The 16,617-nt window shown below is 45.5% G+C and overlaps 1 protein-coding gene across 1 annotated transcript in view; it reads right to left on the bottom strand.

Moving 5' to 3' along the window:
• SGPP2 (sphingosine-1-phosphate phosphatase 2) overlaps positions 1-14,967 on the bottom strand; it is a 32,423-nt gene extending 17,456 nt beyond the window's left edge. The window contains exons 1-2 of the mRNA XM_054386239.1: positions 14,746-14,967; positions 3,091-3,249 (exon numbers count right to left, since the gene is read on the bottom strand). Coding sequence (XP_054242214.1) covers positions 3,091-3,249; positions 14,746-14,967 — 381 coding nt within the window. The remainder of the gene's footprint in view (positions 1-3,090; positions 3,250-14,745) is intronic.
• Positions 14,968-16,617: the final 1,650 nt, after the last annotated feature.

The raw sequence follows: 16,617 nt of genomic DNA, 5'->3' as shown, positions 1-16,617 counted from the left end.
ATTGTGCCTTCAGATAATTGTTCCTAGGTGCTCAATTTGTCCCTTTGTGCTCTTCCCAGCCTTCTACTGGCAACAATTGGGCTACCTGGATTTTTACTGACAACCAGCTTGGCTGTTCTCAGCACCCTGTCATTACCCACACAGAAGTGGAAGCATTTCTTTAGAACTCTGAATGCAGAGAGGCTGCCAAAGAAGGGCTGGTGAGTGGTCTACAGCACAAGCCTTCTGAGGAATGGCTGAGGGAACTGAGGTTTAACATGGAGAAAAGAAGCCTTCAGGGAGACATTCTCACTCTACAACTCCCTGGAAAAGAGAAGATAGTGGGGTGGAGGTTGGTCTCCCAACCTAAGGAACAAAAAATAGGACAAGAAGAAATGGCCTGAAGTAGCACCAGGGCAGGTTTAGGTTGGACATTAGGAAAATTCTCTTCCCTGAAAGGGTTGTCAAGCCCTGGAACAGGCTGCCCAGGGAAGCAGTGAAGTCACCATCCCTGAGGAAATTGGAAAGCTGTGTAAATGTGGTGTTGAGGGATATGGTTTAGTGGTGGCCTGGCAGTGCTGGGGTAGTAGTTGGACTTCCAGACTAAATGGTTTTCTGATCTGCCCTCTTCTGCAGGTAAAGGCAAGGCAGAAAGGCACACGAGGAGCTCTGAAGAGGTATTTTTTGAGCAATATGCAAATCCAGATGGCAGCAACTACCAATTATCTTCTATGGCATGTTGCCAGCAGCAGTAGGTGTACTCCTGGCCAAAACCCAGCTCTAATTAAACAGTGTCCACCTACTTCTAAATTTCATCTGCAACACGTTTTTCATGTTCTCTTTATAAGTTATACAGATGAGGGTTACTGGCACAAAGCAACTGCTGCCTTCTGTCCAAGACTGGGTGTCTTTGAAGTGTATGACCCAATGCAGATTCATTTTCCAATTTCTTATAGTATTTGGACAAAAGAGAGAATGTTATTAACCAGAATTGATTAAGGACACACTTTGATGTAAAGAAACAAAGCTAGATATCACATCACAGAGTCTAGAACAGAAGTCTTCTGAGGAATGGCTGAGGGAACTGGGTTTGTTTAGCCTGAAGAAAAGAAGGCCCAGGGGAGACCTCTGTTTCTAAAACTAACTCAAAGGAAGTTGTAGTGAGGTGGGGGGGGGTCAGTCTCTTTTCCCAAGGAACAAGAAATAAGACAAGAGGAAATAGCCTCAAGTTGCATCAGGGCAGGTTTAAGATGGACATTAGGAACAAATTCTTCCTCAAAAGGGTTGCCAAGCCCTGGAACAGGCTGCTCAGGGATGTGGTGGGGATCCCATCCCTGGAGGGATTCAAAAAATGTGTAGATGTGGTGCTGAAGGACATAGTTTAGTGGTGACCTGACAACAGTTTTGGGTTAGCAGTCAGATTTGATGATCTTGAAGGTCTCTTACAACTGAAGTGGTTCTATCCAAGTTTTTACCAGTCTTCAACTTCTTAAATAAAGGAAGATTGACAGCTAAAGCTTCAGGGTCTGTCATCTGCCAGAGATGCTCCCCACCTCTCCTCTTTATTCTCACTCTCATTTGGGCAGCAAAGACCTGATCAATACCAAGATAAGCAATGGCAGCAACAGAACAGCTATTCCCACACAGAACCCTGGATATATACTGGTTTTCAGTGCTAGAATGGCAATACATTATTCTGGATACCCCACACTGCATTTATAATGGCTGAAAGAGTGCTGAAAGCAGATGAGAATGCTCTTGTAGTAACAAAAAAAAAAAAAACAAAAAAAAACCAAACATTCCTTTGAAGTCTTAGCCTTCAACAGAGAATCTGCTATTTTCCCCCACATAAAGTGACTGCAGAAGCATCACTGCAGCCCATGCATCCCCTTCCTATTTGGTTTATACTAATTTCAAACAAGCCAGAACCAGGAGAAATTAGGGTAAGAGAAAGATTTCTTATGTGTGGTAAAACAAGGTCCTTAAAATACCATTACCCACTGAGAAGGAAGTGTTTTCCCAAATCAAATCCTACCAAAAGCTGCTCAGTCAGGTACTGAGATTGGGGAAAGAAAAAAAAAAAGCAGCAGCCAAAACCCCATAAAAAATGATAATTAAAAAAAAAAAAAAAATCACAGAATCCCAGAGTGGTGGGGGCTGGAAGGGACCTCTGGAGATCATGAAGTCCAAACCCCCTGCTAAAGCAGGGTCACCCACAGCAGGTTGCCCAGGTTTGCAATGTCCCTCTTTAAAGACGACAACTTCATAACCCTCTGAGCGGCCTGGTCCAGTGCTCCAGCACCCTCACAGGAAATAAGTTTTTCCTCATGATCAGATGGAACTTCCTGGGTTCCAGCTTGCCCCTTGTCCAGCTGCTGGGCACCACTGAAGAGTCTGCCTCCATCCTCTTGTCCCCTGCCCTTTAGATTTTGCTAAGTATTGAAAAGATCCCCATCAAGCCTTGTCTTCTCTAAGCTAAACAGACCCGGGTCTCTCAACCTTTCCTCATCAGAGAGATGCTCCAGTCCTCTCATTACCTTTGTAGCCCTCTTTTGGGCTCCTTTCAGTAGTTCCCTGTCTTGAACTGGAGAGCCCAAAACTGCACACAATACTCCAGACGTGGCCTCCCTAGGGCAGAGTAGAGGGAGAGGAGAAGGTTCCTCAACCTGCTGGCCATGCTTCATAATGTGTTTCAGGATACCATTGGCTTTCTTGGCCATAAGAGCACACTCCTGGCTCATGGGGAAGTTGTCTATCAGGGCTCCCAGGTCTTTCTCTGCAGAGCTGCTTTCCAACAGGCCAAGCCCTACCCTTGTAATGGTACATGGGGTTATTCGCCCCTAGGTGCGGGACTCTACGCTTGCCCTTGTTGAACTTCGTGAGGTTTTGTCCAGCCTGTCCAGGTCAAAGAGAAATAGGTCAGTCCAAGAAGTAGCAGAGATCAACAAAAACACTATGTCACCATTGTTGATGGATCTGTTTCCTCACACAACAGTTACTTATACAAACAACCCTGGCTTTTTGTTTGTTTGCAGGGATTTGAGTTGGTAAATGTTATTTGCCAGTTACAAAATTAACAACTACACTTTTAAACACATCACAGATACTTACAGACCAAATGATGATCATCCTTCTAGATACAGAGTGATCTATGTTCCAGTAGGTAAATGGAAGGAAAGTGATATAAAAAATCTCTTCACCCAAAGCAGCTGAAAACTTGAACAAGTAGTAGTAGAAGTAGTTCTTCACAATGTACTTCTGTGTGGAACCCTGGAAATGAGAGAATTTTAGAGAATCTTTGTGAATTAGCTAAATTACAGCAAACATTGAAGATATTTAAGCTGTTCCTGTTCCCAGCCCCTAAACCAAATACTTTGGTGGAATAAGCATCAAGAAATGAAGTTCAATTTTTGCACTAAAATGAAGTTTGTAGCAAAAGCTCAACTACATTTCCTACAGATCAGGAATCTATTCCAACTAAAGTCTCATTGAGAAAGACTTTCCAGTGATGGGATCAGTCTTTCCTCCAGGAAAAGGAGTACTGATGTATTGATTCCACAGCTGGTAACTACAGCCCTTGGCATGTGCCTTGGCTCAGCTGCAGCTGCATGAGCAGATCCAGGAGAGAATAGGGCTGTGAGTGGGCAGAGGGAAGAGCTGCCCAGGTCACCACCAACTTTTATGCCAAAATCTTTAAGTAACAACAACCAGGTTGTCTCTGTAAAAACTACCAACAAATATATTGCAAAATGCATCAGGTGACTGTTTATCACTTCATAATTATATTTTTAGGGTAGAGATTGATTTTTTTTTCCCTCACAGAATCACAGAAAGGACTGGGTTGGAAAGGATATTTTAAAATCATGTAGTCCAACCCACCTGCACTAAAGAGGACATCTTCAACTAGATACCCAAGGGATGGGGCATCTACCACTTCTCTGCACACCCTCCCCTCTAGCAGATCAACACAGACACCCAGTCTGGTGTCATCTGCAAACTTATTGAGGGTGCACTCATAGCTTTGACCTAAGGTCCTAAACCTCTAAAAGGAAAACTGTGCTGCTTGGAATTGACTGTGTAACTAGTCTACCAGAGAGAAACTTTCACCCTACATGCTAGTGACAAAAAAAAAAAAAAAAAAAAAAAAGCTAAAAATTATTTAAGAAGTCTAGATGTTAGTTTTGACTCATGGTGAAAGCCATCAGAAGCTCATCTCTTAATCTGCTTTCCATAAGGTAAATTGCATGAATCTAGCTAAAGGAAGATGTGAAAAAGCTTCATTCATTCACCTATTGTAGAAAACACCACAAAGTGTTTAAATTGGGCTTTGCAACAAAAATGAGAAAAAAAATGAGTCAGCACTTTAGAAATGCTGGAGTCAGAGGAGTGTCCCTCATGTAGCAGTAACAGATCACTGAGGAGTTACTGGCATCCCTCTAAGACAAAACAGCAATAGTCCATGGCTGGCTGAACAACAGGGCACATCGCTCTCATATGCCACTAGGAAAATGCTGTCAGTGCAATTAGCAACTCTGATGCTTCTGCACAACTCTCTTTGGTCACATTTAACACGGTCCCAGAGAAAGCCCTCTCCTGGCATCCACTAATCCCTCCATTAAGCATCAAATCTCCAACATATTAGGAATTGTGTGCTTTATATCAAAGACAATCAGACACATCCCTAAGGTAATGCTTTAATACTTGGAACCCCATGGGATGAGGGATAACACTAATTCCAGTAATCTGCTTTGTGGGGCAGGGAGGGAAATAATTTTCAGGTTCTAAAATCTGGAGTTAAATATTTCCAGGCAGAAGGCTGGGCCAAGCCCTTCCATGTGATCAAAGAAAACTTACTTTCTTTAAAATTTTCCTTTTCTATCAGAAATCATCCCAAACTTGTTTGGAGTTTCCTGTTTAGTTGGGATTTTAACACCTATATTTAAATGCTCTATTAGCAGCTGGGGACAGCCCAACATGTGAGTCAGGGGACAAGCAGATCATGCCTGTGATATGTCATAGGGTGGTAACAGCCACATGTGAGGCATGCCAGGGATTGCAGAATCACTCCACTTGATTTTAGGTAGCAAAAAACCAAAAAAAACACCAAACAAAAAAGTGCTTTTAAATCACTGTGACCCTAAAGCATTCTGACCACAGAAAGTCCACTCCATATCTTGACTCATGAAATATCACTGGTCTGTGACACTGGTGCCAGATCCTAGCAGTTAGCTTACATTTAATTTCTATCTATTGTTTCTACAGAAACAGACTACTGCATTTTGTGAAGTGTCTTCTCTATTTATTCCCATGGCAGGAAAAAGCCATCAGTTATTTGTGTGAACATTTAGCATCTTCTAACACTCCTAGATGTTTATTCAATCTCTACTTTTCTCTCATCTTTAGACTAGGTTATTCTTAATGTGCTGAAACACTTCCAGTGAGTCAGCCCCTTCATCCATCTCCCTTGGGAGGATCAGAGACATTTTAATGAGCAGTAACTGAAGCTGTAGAGAAAGTCAGAATTTTCAGAACATTTCAGAAGCAAGGTGCCATAAGCCATGACATTCCCAGACATAGACATTCCCAGATAATTTCATACAAATGATCCTTCTCACCAACTACAAAATATCAATTTTGAGGAATAAAAAAATCACCTGCTCAAATCTAAAGAGCCTCACTTGAACATGTGAGTCTCCACAAATTGGAATCATAGAATGGTTTGGGTTGGAAAGGGTCTTGAAAGATCATCTAATCAAAACCCTTGTGCTTAGCAGGGACATCTTCAACTAGAGCAGGTTATTCAGACCTCATGCAATCCGACTTGGAATGCTTCCACAGATGGGGCATCTACCACCTCTCTGGACAAGTACTGAAAGGCCACAGCAAGGTTTCCCCAGAGCCTTCTCTTCTCCAGGCTGAAAAATCCAAACTCTCTCAGCCTGTCCTCACAGCAGAGGGGTTCCAGACCTCAGATTATTTTTGTGGCCTTCTCTGGACCTGCTCAAACAGGTCCATCCTTCAGCCTGCATTGATGCCAGGGATTGTCCTGACCAGATATCATTATGCAAAGCTCTCAGCAAGGTGCCAGAGCAGTGCCACACTGCCAACAGCACTGGCACCAGGTGAAAGTTGTCAGGCTAAAAGGGGTCATGCTTTGCAGGACCAAAGACGACACCAAGTGGGAAATAGGAAAAGATATGTCCAGAGCTCCCACCAGCACCACCATATGGCCACAAGGCTCAACCAAGCAATAGGTCTCACACCATCTCATCAGTACATCTTCACCCAAAGTTGTCCCTTCTGTCTGTAAATGGTGGTCAGCTGTTATAGATGCATGTACCCAGTACACCACAGCTGGCACCTGCCAGCACCCTGATAAGATACCTTAGTTTATTCCTGAAGATTTCATTTCAATCTTCAGATTACTTTTCTTTCCACTCTGATGAGTGCTTGAAAGGTTGAGTGAATTACAGGTTACATTTACGGAGATAGCTCTTGAAGTAACATAATTAGCCCTCCTTTCTTCTGTTGGAGGAACACAGGTACATGTAACAATCTGCCAACCTGCCATGTCATTCAAATAAGAAGTTGAATAAAATAAGATAGAGTTGACAGAGAACTTAAGCAATCAATAAGAATCAATGAAGGGGGAAATTGATCTTGTCACTTTCCTAAAATAAAGGCTTCCTGATAAAATAAGGGGAAAAGCAAAACAAAACAAATAAGAAAACCAAACACCCAGACAAAAAAAAGCAGCCCATAAATCTCTGATTTCAGAGACATAGGACAGTGGCTGCTAAGGAGACTGAGACAGCCTGTGGAGAGCTCTGCTTGCTGGAATGAGAGCCATATATTTCCTGAAAGAGAGCAGAACCTATGTCTAGTCCAGCTTGTCCATGAAAGATGGAGAGTTTACACTCTCATCATTGGAGTCAAACCTGTCCTTATTCACACCGATAGCAGAATGTTCAATGATTACTCCAAGCGCTTTGCTCTCCTTCCACCTCACCTGCAGCTTTCTTACCAAAATCCAGACCTATGAGTATTTTCTTATCTGATGCAGACAAGGAACAGATTGTTCCCTTCCCCTGGAGGCTGACATGGGAGAAGCTTTCTACAAGTGTTCAAAAAGGACATAACTGTCCTCTTCTCCACTGCTTAATTGCCTGGTATTCCTTACAGAAGATATTTCGTGTTTTCCAGACACAGCACTTAATGTGCTTGTCTAGAATTACAGTGCCCAAGGATCAGACACAGACACGCTGAAGGAACAATTTTGCACAATCTAATTTTGCAGGCTGCTTCCAGCACAGCATGCCACCATCGCACCACGTGCAACCTGTCATCTCCTCTAACCATTTTTCCCCATGAAAACACTACCAAGTCTATTGTTTTCCATTCTGCTGTTGAGTATTTATTATACCTGCTTGTTCAATAGGTATCTGCACCTATTGAAGTCAATTTTCAACCATATCTTCAGCTTGGCAAGACTACTCGATTTCCGTTCTCATCCTCCAGCCTACCCACAGCTCCTCCTAGATTTATCTCAAAGGAAGGATGACCCTCATACCTACCTTTCCAGCCTGTTACTTCCACATGCTGATGAAACCTATTCTGAAAAGTCTCTTTTCATGCTTTCCATCAAAAGGTGTTCTCCACGGCAGGCAAACTCACAGGCCATCCAACTTCACACACTCCTTTCTCAGCAGATACTTTGAGGGCTGACATCCACAAACCATAGAATAAAAGAGCAGTTTGGTTTGGAAGGGACCTTTAAAGGTTCACCTAGTCCAACTCCCCAGACCTAATAGCTCATATGTTTGTAGCTCATGCTAGATGGTAATGAAAAGGAAAGACTGCCTGATGATCTTCACACAGTGATCTTATGGTATCAGAACTGTTTCAGCCCTTCTCTTCCAGTATAGAGGAATCCCATGGTCTTTAGACTTTGGGCAAACACCTACACACGCATGCCTGATGCAGATGGCAACACCTTTATTTCTTTGCATGCTGTTTATTGAACGTTGTCCTCCTTATGGCCATTGCAGTGGCCCAAGTGACCCCTCAGACATCCAGTTCTTATGCTTTTGTTTGTAATCACCGATGGGTGTCAACAGCAGTCTCCTGCCAAGAACGCAACACAACACCACCTCAGTAGGGCTGTGTGCATCTCTTTGATGAGCACCACGAAGACGGATCACCTCCTCCATTCTCTCAACCCTGTCTTGCAAGCCAGAGGTTAGGCAGGCTGGACATGGCTGTTCCAGGTGCCTCAACAAAAGTGCTGGGTGAGTTTCCCATGTACTTCCATCCTCCTACGTTCCAGGCAGGACCGGCTGATTTGTGCAATAAGGAAAGAAAAACACAAGAGAAGCACGAGAGGGAAGGGCAAAAGAACAAGGCTTCCTCCCTTCTTGTTTTACAGTGGAAGAACAGGTTTGTTTAATTGCATTTTAATTTGTGAGTATTAGATTGCAATTTTGTGAGGTGTGCCATGGAACCTATGCCTGAAAGCTCCTAAGGAAGTCATTGCAGGGTTTTGCTAGCTGCAACAGCTTTAGGAGAGGGAGGAATACATGTGACCTGAGAACCAGAGAAAGTAAATTAGAGGAAATAAAGCCCATTCAGGAGGACAAGGACAGCAGCTTCAGAATTAAACTTGACTGTTTCCTCTGAAACAACTGTATTTCCTACCTTCCAACAGCTGAGTACTGCTAGAAGTGGATTTGGATAGAAGGATGTGTCACACCACAACTGCACAGCATTAGATGGCCACCCTGCCCACAGGCCAGCTCCCAGCAAGCACCACCACCTCGTATTTTTGACTTCCTGCCAAAACACATGAGTCAGAGCGTTAGTAGGACCTGCTGGCTGCTAGATACCTATAAAAGCAGAGGGACAGAATCCCCTCCCTTGATGTGCCCCTGCCGTGCTGCTGGGGATGCAGCCCAGGATACAGTTGGCGTCTGGGTAGCAAGCACACATTGGCAGCTCGCGTCCAGCTTTTCACCCACCAGGACCCCAAGTACTCCTCTGCAGGGCTTCTCTCCATCCTTTCATCCCCCAGCCCAGATATTAGAGGTTGCTCCAACCCAGGTGCAGAATCTTGCACTTGGCTTGGCTGAACGTCACAAGGTTCACATTAGCCCACCCCTCAAGCTTATCCAGGCCATTTACTTACTGTGGCAATCTGTTGTCACCCTCCATTGCCCAGATGACCCATAAATATTCCCTGCAGATCATATACATCTGGTGAAGTAAAAGAACTGGCTGTTCAAAGGAATTTTCCAGTGAGAACAGATTTTCTCTGGCTCTTTGCCCATTGAATCCCTGTCCTCCAGAGACCCAAATGAGAAAAATGATAACAGAGGAGCTTTTATTCTTCTGGCTGATATCTGAACTAATGGCCTAAGACATCCAGCAAAATTATAAAGCAGTAAGTGGCTCACTTGCAAGCACTGGAATTAATCCTAGGACCATGACAGCTCTTCATTACGAGGTCCAGTGGCCTCCAAAAAGATGACTCAGGTTGCAAGCAGAGAAGCACTGTCACAAAGCACCTAATCATTGGTGTAAAGACACAAGGTCCCCTCATACAGCCCCTGTGCCATCACTCACCTCTCTCAGCACTGCACAGCCACACAGGAAACCTACTACATCAGGAAGTGAAGATCCACACGCTTTTGTTAGCATCAGGTTAGCAGCAAGATCTAGAATATAGCAACAAATGGCAAGTGCCTGGCTTTGCTGCCTGTTCAAGGGGACACTGGTGTTCTGCTGAGGAGCAGCAAACCCAGCACTAAGAGATCTGTACAGCATCGCCACATGGTACTTTAATCTTGTACACAACTGTGCTGTCATCTTCCAATGGACCTTCACTCACTGGACTGGACAAAACCAATCAGTGAAACACCTTGTTCACACAGACTAACACCCATCCCTTACCAGCTGCTTCAAACGGGAACCTTAAAACAAAAATCATAGAATCACAGACTGCTTTGTGTTGAAAGGAATCCTTAAGGGTCATCTAATCCAACTTCCCTACAGTCAGCAGAGACATCAAATAAAGCAGGTTGCTCAGAGCCCCAAGCCATTTGACCTGAAATGTTTCCAGGGATGGGGCATCTACCACCTCTCTGAGCAACCAGGGCCAGCGTCTCACCACCCTCAGTGTAATAACATTCTCCCTATCTAGTCCAAATCTCCCCTCTTTCAGTTTAAAACCATCACCCTTGTCCTGTTACAACAAGCCCTGCTAAAGGCCTATTGTGACCCCTTTATCTACTGAAAGGCCATAACAAGGTTTCCCCAGAGCCTTCTCTTCTCCAGGCTGAATAACCCTAACTCTCTCAGCCTGTCCTCACAGAAGTGTTTCAGACCTCAAATCAGACATATGCAAGAGAAGAAAGCTCTGCCAGCAGGCACATTGGGTAGGGTAGAGATGAATATGGAACTCCAGAGCAGCAGAAGCTACGCTGAGGAACGTGAGCCTTGTGCTCAGCCCATTGAAACAGAAAACTGGATCTCATGTTTCTCCACCTGCAGCTCCACAGTGAAGAACTTCCAAAAGTTCAGTTATTTTCTCTAGGAGGGCATAGCATTGGCACTTGAGGCAGAAATGCCTTGCTGCCAGCTCTCCTAACAGTGCCCCTGGGCTTTTTGTCTCACCTACTGAACCTATCTCAACTTACTGCTGCATGGGAAGGGAAACACAAAACTGAGTAAGCCAGAAATATGATTTGAAAAGGAGAAGCATGAGACTGACTCTGCTGCAAAAATTCATTGCCAGGGAACACCACTGAAGAAAGACCTTGACTCAAGCTCTCAAACAAGACTCCTTCAAGTTACCAGACATCTCACCACAGCAATGGCAGTGACATTATCTACATCTTGCACTAATCAGCTACAATTTGGGGGACTGCAATACATCCAGGATAGATGTGCTGTTTTTATCAACTTATCCTGTTTCTGTTAGATCACTTTACTGTTATCCTGGTTGCTCCTTCACCTTCCCGATTATTAGCTCCTCATCTGAGGCATGAGCAAGAGCTACATGAGTACTGCAGGTGATCAGGAAGCTTGTAAACATCACACCAGTTTAGAGCAGTCCTAAAAGTTAAGATATAACTACAGAGTAAATACAAACTGAACTCTTTCAAAGGCAGAAAGATCTCAATAGAAGATAAAGGGGAAAGGGAGAGTGGAGAAAACTAAACACATCTACAGAAAACTTCAAATGAGATTATTTTCTCCTTTGTTCTCTTTAATTCAAGCTATCAATTGCAGGAGCAAAAGTCCATCAGGAGGTTAGAGAGAAGCAGAGCCCTGCTTTTAAAATACATGCAGCATGTAAGACAAGAGGAAATGGTGTCAGGTTGCACCAGCATGGAGTAGGCTGGACCTTAGGAGCAATTTCTTCCCCAAAGGGGTTGTCAAGCCCTGGAACAGCCTTTCCAGGCATCTGGGGAGGCCACCATCTCTGAAGAGATTTCAGATGTGGTGCTGACAGACATGGTTCTGTGGTGATATGGAAGTGCTGGCTTAATGGTTGGACTTGATCTCAAAACTCTCTTCCAACCAAAGCAGTTCTCTGACTTACTTGGCTGTTCACTAAACAGAGATGTCTTCATACAATTAGTATTTTTAGGTGTGCAGCTCGAGAACTTCATAACAGAACACTGGGAGAAGATACCTTTGAAGCAGTTTCAGAAATAAGTTGCCTTCAAATCAAACTGCTATTAGAAAGGAGCACATAGATCAAAGAAATATTAGCTGCAGACAGGATGATTACAAGAAGTTACTGCCTTGTCTATGGTAATAATAAAGCCCAGCAGCTCCTTCACTAAAAGTCCAGGGATCAAATATGAAGTCCAAGCCAGGGCAGAAATCCAGCTAGTGTTGGACCAACAGTGTGTCATCCTCAGACACCTGGGTTTTCACCTGAGATATTACAACATGTTTCTAACTGATCTGGTGACCAAGAGAACAAAAAGACCACGGGCTAAGCAACTGATTCAATATTTCGGAAGTACAGACAGCCCTCACTGTCACATCCAAGAAGTTCAGTCCTTGTCTCCTAATCTGAAGGCAACTCCTTCAGGTGGATGGGACTGAATTGCAAAAATGCAGAAATACAGCCATTCATCAAGCTGCTGACCACTGTGCTGTCTTTATTAAAAAAACAAAGAAACAAACAAACAAAAACCAAACACATAGAATCATAGAGTGGTTTGAGTTGCAAAGGACCTTTAAAGGTCATCTATCTAGCCAAACTCATCAATAATCTACAGGTTATACCTAAAAGACAATGCTGATGTATCACAAGTAGCACTGCTGGCCACAAATGCATGAAGATAATTAAACACCTCCTCCTCCTAGAAGAGCAGCTGTCCTGTCTCCTTACCTTCCTGAAGGATCCTCCTTTCTCTCCATGCACTACGGCATCCATCCCCACCATATGTGTCCATTGCCTCCCAAACCACCACCAGCTGCTACCCCCTCATTTCCTTTTCCACAGAGTCCCTCCAGTCAGGCCACCCCAGCACGTGATCCAGCCAATGTCAGATGATACATGAGAACTGAGAGAGGAGAAGGTGCAAACAAATACCCTGGGGAGATGGGGCTTGGGCAGCCTCAGTGTCTGGCCAACCGTTCATGTCATCTTCACTCAAGCAGGCAATGTACTCTGTTCTCACAGGTTGTCCGAGAACTTACCCTTTAAGACTGTAGCAATAAAGACAAAGTAAGATGGAAGTTACTACCTCACAGAAACCTTCTGTCCTGATAAAACAGACTTTGAAAGTCCCAGGCTTCAAGGTAGGCACAGAGCCAACCAAGATCACTAGGACTGAGATGCAGGGGCAGTGTTTAGCACCTTTCTACAAACACCTGCAGCTACAACACCTCTGTCCATTGAGATTTTATGGCAGAGGACTTTCCTATGTGTTAGAACCCTAAACCTACTTTTTAGCACATACATGAGGGCAAGTTCGTTTATCAGTGGAGCAACACGTATGGGTTGCTGCATCTCCTGGTAGGCTGAAAAAACATGAAATCATAGTATCATTTTGGTTGGAGAATTCTACCTAGTCTGTTGCTAAACCATGTCCCTTAGCACCACATTTCTGCATCTTTTAAACACCCCCAGAGACGCCAATTCAACCACCTCCCTGCGGAGCCTGTTCCAATGTCTCATAAAACTTTCAGTGAAGAAGATTTTTCCTAATACCAACCTAAACCTCCCTCAGTGCAACCTGAGGGTCCTTCCTCTTGTCCTATCATTTGTTACTTGGGAGAAGAGACTGACCCCCACTTCTCTCCAAGCTACTTTCATGTAGTTGCGGAAAGTGAGAAAGTCTCCCTTCAGCCTCCTTTTCTCCAGCCTAAATAACCCCAGTTCCTCACCCGCTCCTCAGAAGACCTGTTCTCCAGATCCTTCACCAGCTTTGTTGCCTTTCTCTGGAACCTCTTTGTGAAACAGACTTCTGCAGGGGCAGAATGAGCCTGCCTTTACAAATCTAGCTCTTTAAGCCACTTTATTTGGGTTTGAACCCAACTTTCACATTTCAGAAGTGGGCATCCTAGTTTCAGAAGTGAGCATCCATCTGCTTCTATCTCCAGGCTTCAGAGAGTCCCAGCTAGGAAACACCTACCCTTCAGATAGAGTCATGTCTTCTTTGGGAAACCCCAAACAATTGCTCTAGGTGAGTGCCTCCATTCACAGAGGATTCACTTGGGCAGGATTTTAGTATCATCACTGTTCAAAAAGCAAGTGGAAAAAACAAATCTTTTAGTGAATTATCTGCATAGTTAACTGAAAACAGGTTTACTGTAATTAGAAATGACCAGACTGAAGGACTGCCCCATTTTTTTTCCTCATCTTCTAATTGAGAAAGAGTCAAGTAGAGACTGATGAAGGACTTTAGATGCTTGAAATGGGAATCCAAGCAGCAGATGTAGAACAGGGGAGGGTAAAACAGTCCAACAGGGGAGGAGTGTTAGAGCTGCAGTGTTTACAGAGGGCCCATGTTTATTTTGCAGATGGAGTTGGGAAGACCATTATCATCACACCTCCTTTCCAAAAGACACTACAAAGTGATCTCTAATGAATTCCAGTCATTACAGTAAGAGAAAAAGCAGGTCATCCAACCTGTACACAAGGGTTGCATCATGCCCTTCCCTGTTTCCTTGGGATACACAAGGAAATTACAGACAGTGCCATGGAATGCCATGACCAGCTTGGCCAGAGGGAAGCACAGACAGCTCAGCTTATCTCCATCAGAGTCCCAGCTACAAGGTACAGCACTGGACCAGCACATGCCTGGACAGCAGCGATGGTACAGTCCATCCCATGTGAGAGAGCAACAAGCCGTGGGGCAATAGGTGTCCTCCGGATGGACCCACGGGAAACAGCATTGCCTTCCCAGACGGTGCCCTCGGTAACACCCGCATCGCGGAGTGAAGCTGCAGAGCTCTTCCAGAACCTCTGCAGGCAGAACCCCCTCACATCCAGCACCTCATTTCGGGTTCGCCAGTGACGAGAGGGGAAAAGAGAGAACCCCGAAACGCCTCCCTGGGCTGCGGCACCGCCCCACACTGTTCTCACACTCACGCAGCCCGGCCCCTCTATCCCTCCTCCAAGGCCAGCAACGAGATGCGGCGGGGGAAACCCGCCCTGGGAGCCCGGCGCTCACGGCTGCGGAGGAGGGATGGAGAGCGGCTCTGCTGAGTCACGGCCGGGCCCCGCTGCCCCTCCACAGCACTCACCTTCGGGCCTCGGCTACTCCGCACCCCGTTGGAAACGCCGCGGCCGGTGGCTGCGGGGCTGCGCAGCGCGCCCGCGCCGTTGCAGATTCCGCCGTCCCGGGCTTCCTCGGCGGAGGGCTCGCTGCTGCAGCCGCCCTCCTCACTGACGGGGAAGAGCCCGCAGGAGCGCTGAAAGCGAGCCACAGGCTGGGAACCGCGCAGGGTGCCTAACAGGCGAAACATGCTGCCAGCAGCCTCCACGCTGCTCCGTGCAGCCCCAACCCGCGCAGCGGCCGCGGGCAGGTGCGTTCCGGCCCCGCCCCGCACAGGTGGGCTCCGCCTCCGGCCCCGCCCCACACAGGTGCGGGGGCCCCACCCGGGGGCGCCCCCTGCCGGCCGGGCCGTGCGCTCCCCCGCAGTGTTCAGTTCGAGACTGAGGTGTGGCCACTGCTCACCGCAGCAGGAGAACATTCAGCAAATCCCTGGCTGTGGCCACCTTGCCCACCACCGTAACACTGGTTAAAAAAATTATACAGAATCATAGAGCCACAGACTGGTTTGGTTTGGAGGGGACCTTTTAAGGGTGATCTAGGCAAATCACCCCACACTTAAGAGAGACATCTTCAATTAGATCAGGTTGCTCAGAGCCCCAAACAACCTAAGCTGGAACATTTCCAGGGATGTGGCACCTACCACCTCTCTGGGCAACCTTGGACAGTGTTTCACCAGCCTCAGCTGCTTCTATCTAGACTAGATTGCCTTTCTTTCAGTTCAAAACCATCACCCCTTGTCCTGTTACAACAGGCCCTGATAAAACGTCTGTCCCCATCTTTTCAGAGGCCCCTTTTATACTGAAAAGCCACAATAAAGTCTCCTCAGAGAATTCTATTCTCCAGGTTGAACAACCCTAACTCTCTCAGCCTGTCCTCACAACAGGAGTGAGTAATCAGATTATTTTTGAATTCTCTCCAACATGTCTACATCTCTCGTGTGCTGAGGACTCCAGAGCTGGTCACAGCCATGCAGGTGGGGTCTCAACAGAGTGGAGCAGGGGGGCAGAATCCCCTTGACATGCTGCCCACGCTTTTTAGGAAGGCTGTCTCTGTAGCACTGCTTAGGAGACATTCACCCAGCCTCTGCAAGTGTCAGCTCTCTTGGGATGGCAGGGTCATCTCACCACCCATCCTCAGCACAAGCCAGGCTACCTCCACAGCCATGGACAGCATAGCCTCTGTCAGGAACTGTAGGGACATGTCTTCTTCACTCTTATCCAGATTCCAGAGCAGGCACCATAGACCTCATCTAATTGTATTGTGTGATTTATTTTCTTTTATCTTCTTGGAATGTAATCTTCTATCATTCGAGGCTTGCCCAATCACACCTCCAGGTGACATCATGTTTCTAGTGAGCTCACATACTCATTTGTGGCCATGATGACAAGACTGCGACTTGCTTGTTGGCAGAACCAGTTAGTTCATGTGGGCTCAGAAGCAATGATGCCCGCTCCAGCTTTGTTAGATGTCTGTATTTTTATTTGCAGGAATTACTCATGGTTTGCTCTGATTTTGTTTTTTAATGCCTGTATAATCTATTAGGTGCACTCATAAACATCTGGGTAGCTTTTCTCTTCTTTTTTCTTGTTTATCTGATATATGAAACATTCAGAAGTGTGGAATTTCTAGTAAAAATTGCATTTATGTTGCCTCATTCCTTCTACACAGACTGACTTCAGTAGAGCTGCATGAGCTGGGTCAAGAGTTCCTTCAATGTTATTTTCACTGTGTTACAGAAAGAGTCTTCAAAATGTTTTCATTTTTATTTTATCCACTTACATGACAACTGATATAAGAGTTTTTAATTCCAAGGGCTGCTGGCAGTTTTGGGGCTGGTGTC

The sequence above is a fragment of the Indicator indicator genome, chromosome 13 (assembly GCF_027791375.1).
Source record: "Indicator indicator isolate 239-I01 chromosome 13, UM_Iind_1.1, whole genome shotgun sequence".
NCBI lineage: Eukaryota > Metazoa > Chordata > Aves > Piciformes > Indicatoridae > Indicator > Indicator indicator.
This window is presented reverse-complemented; position numbering and strand designations above follow the sequence as displayed.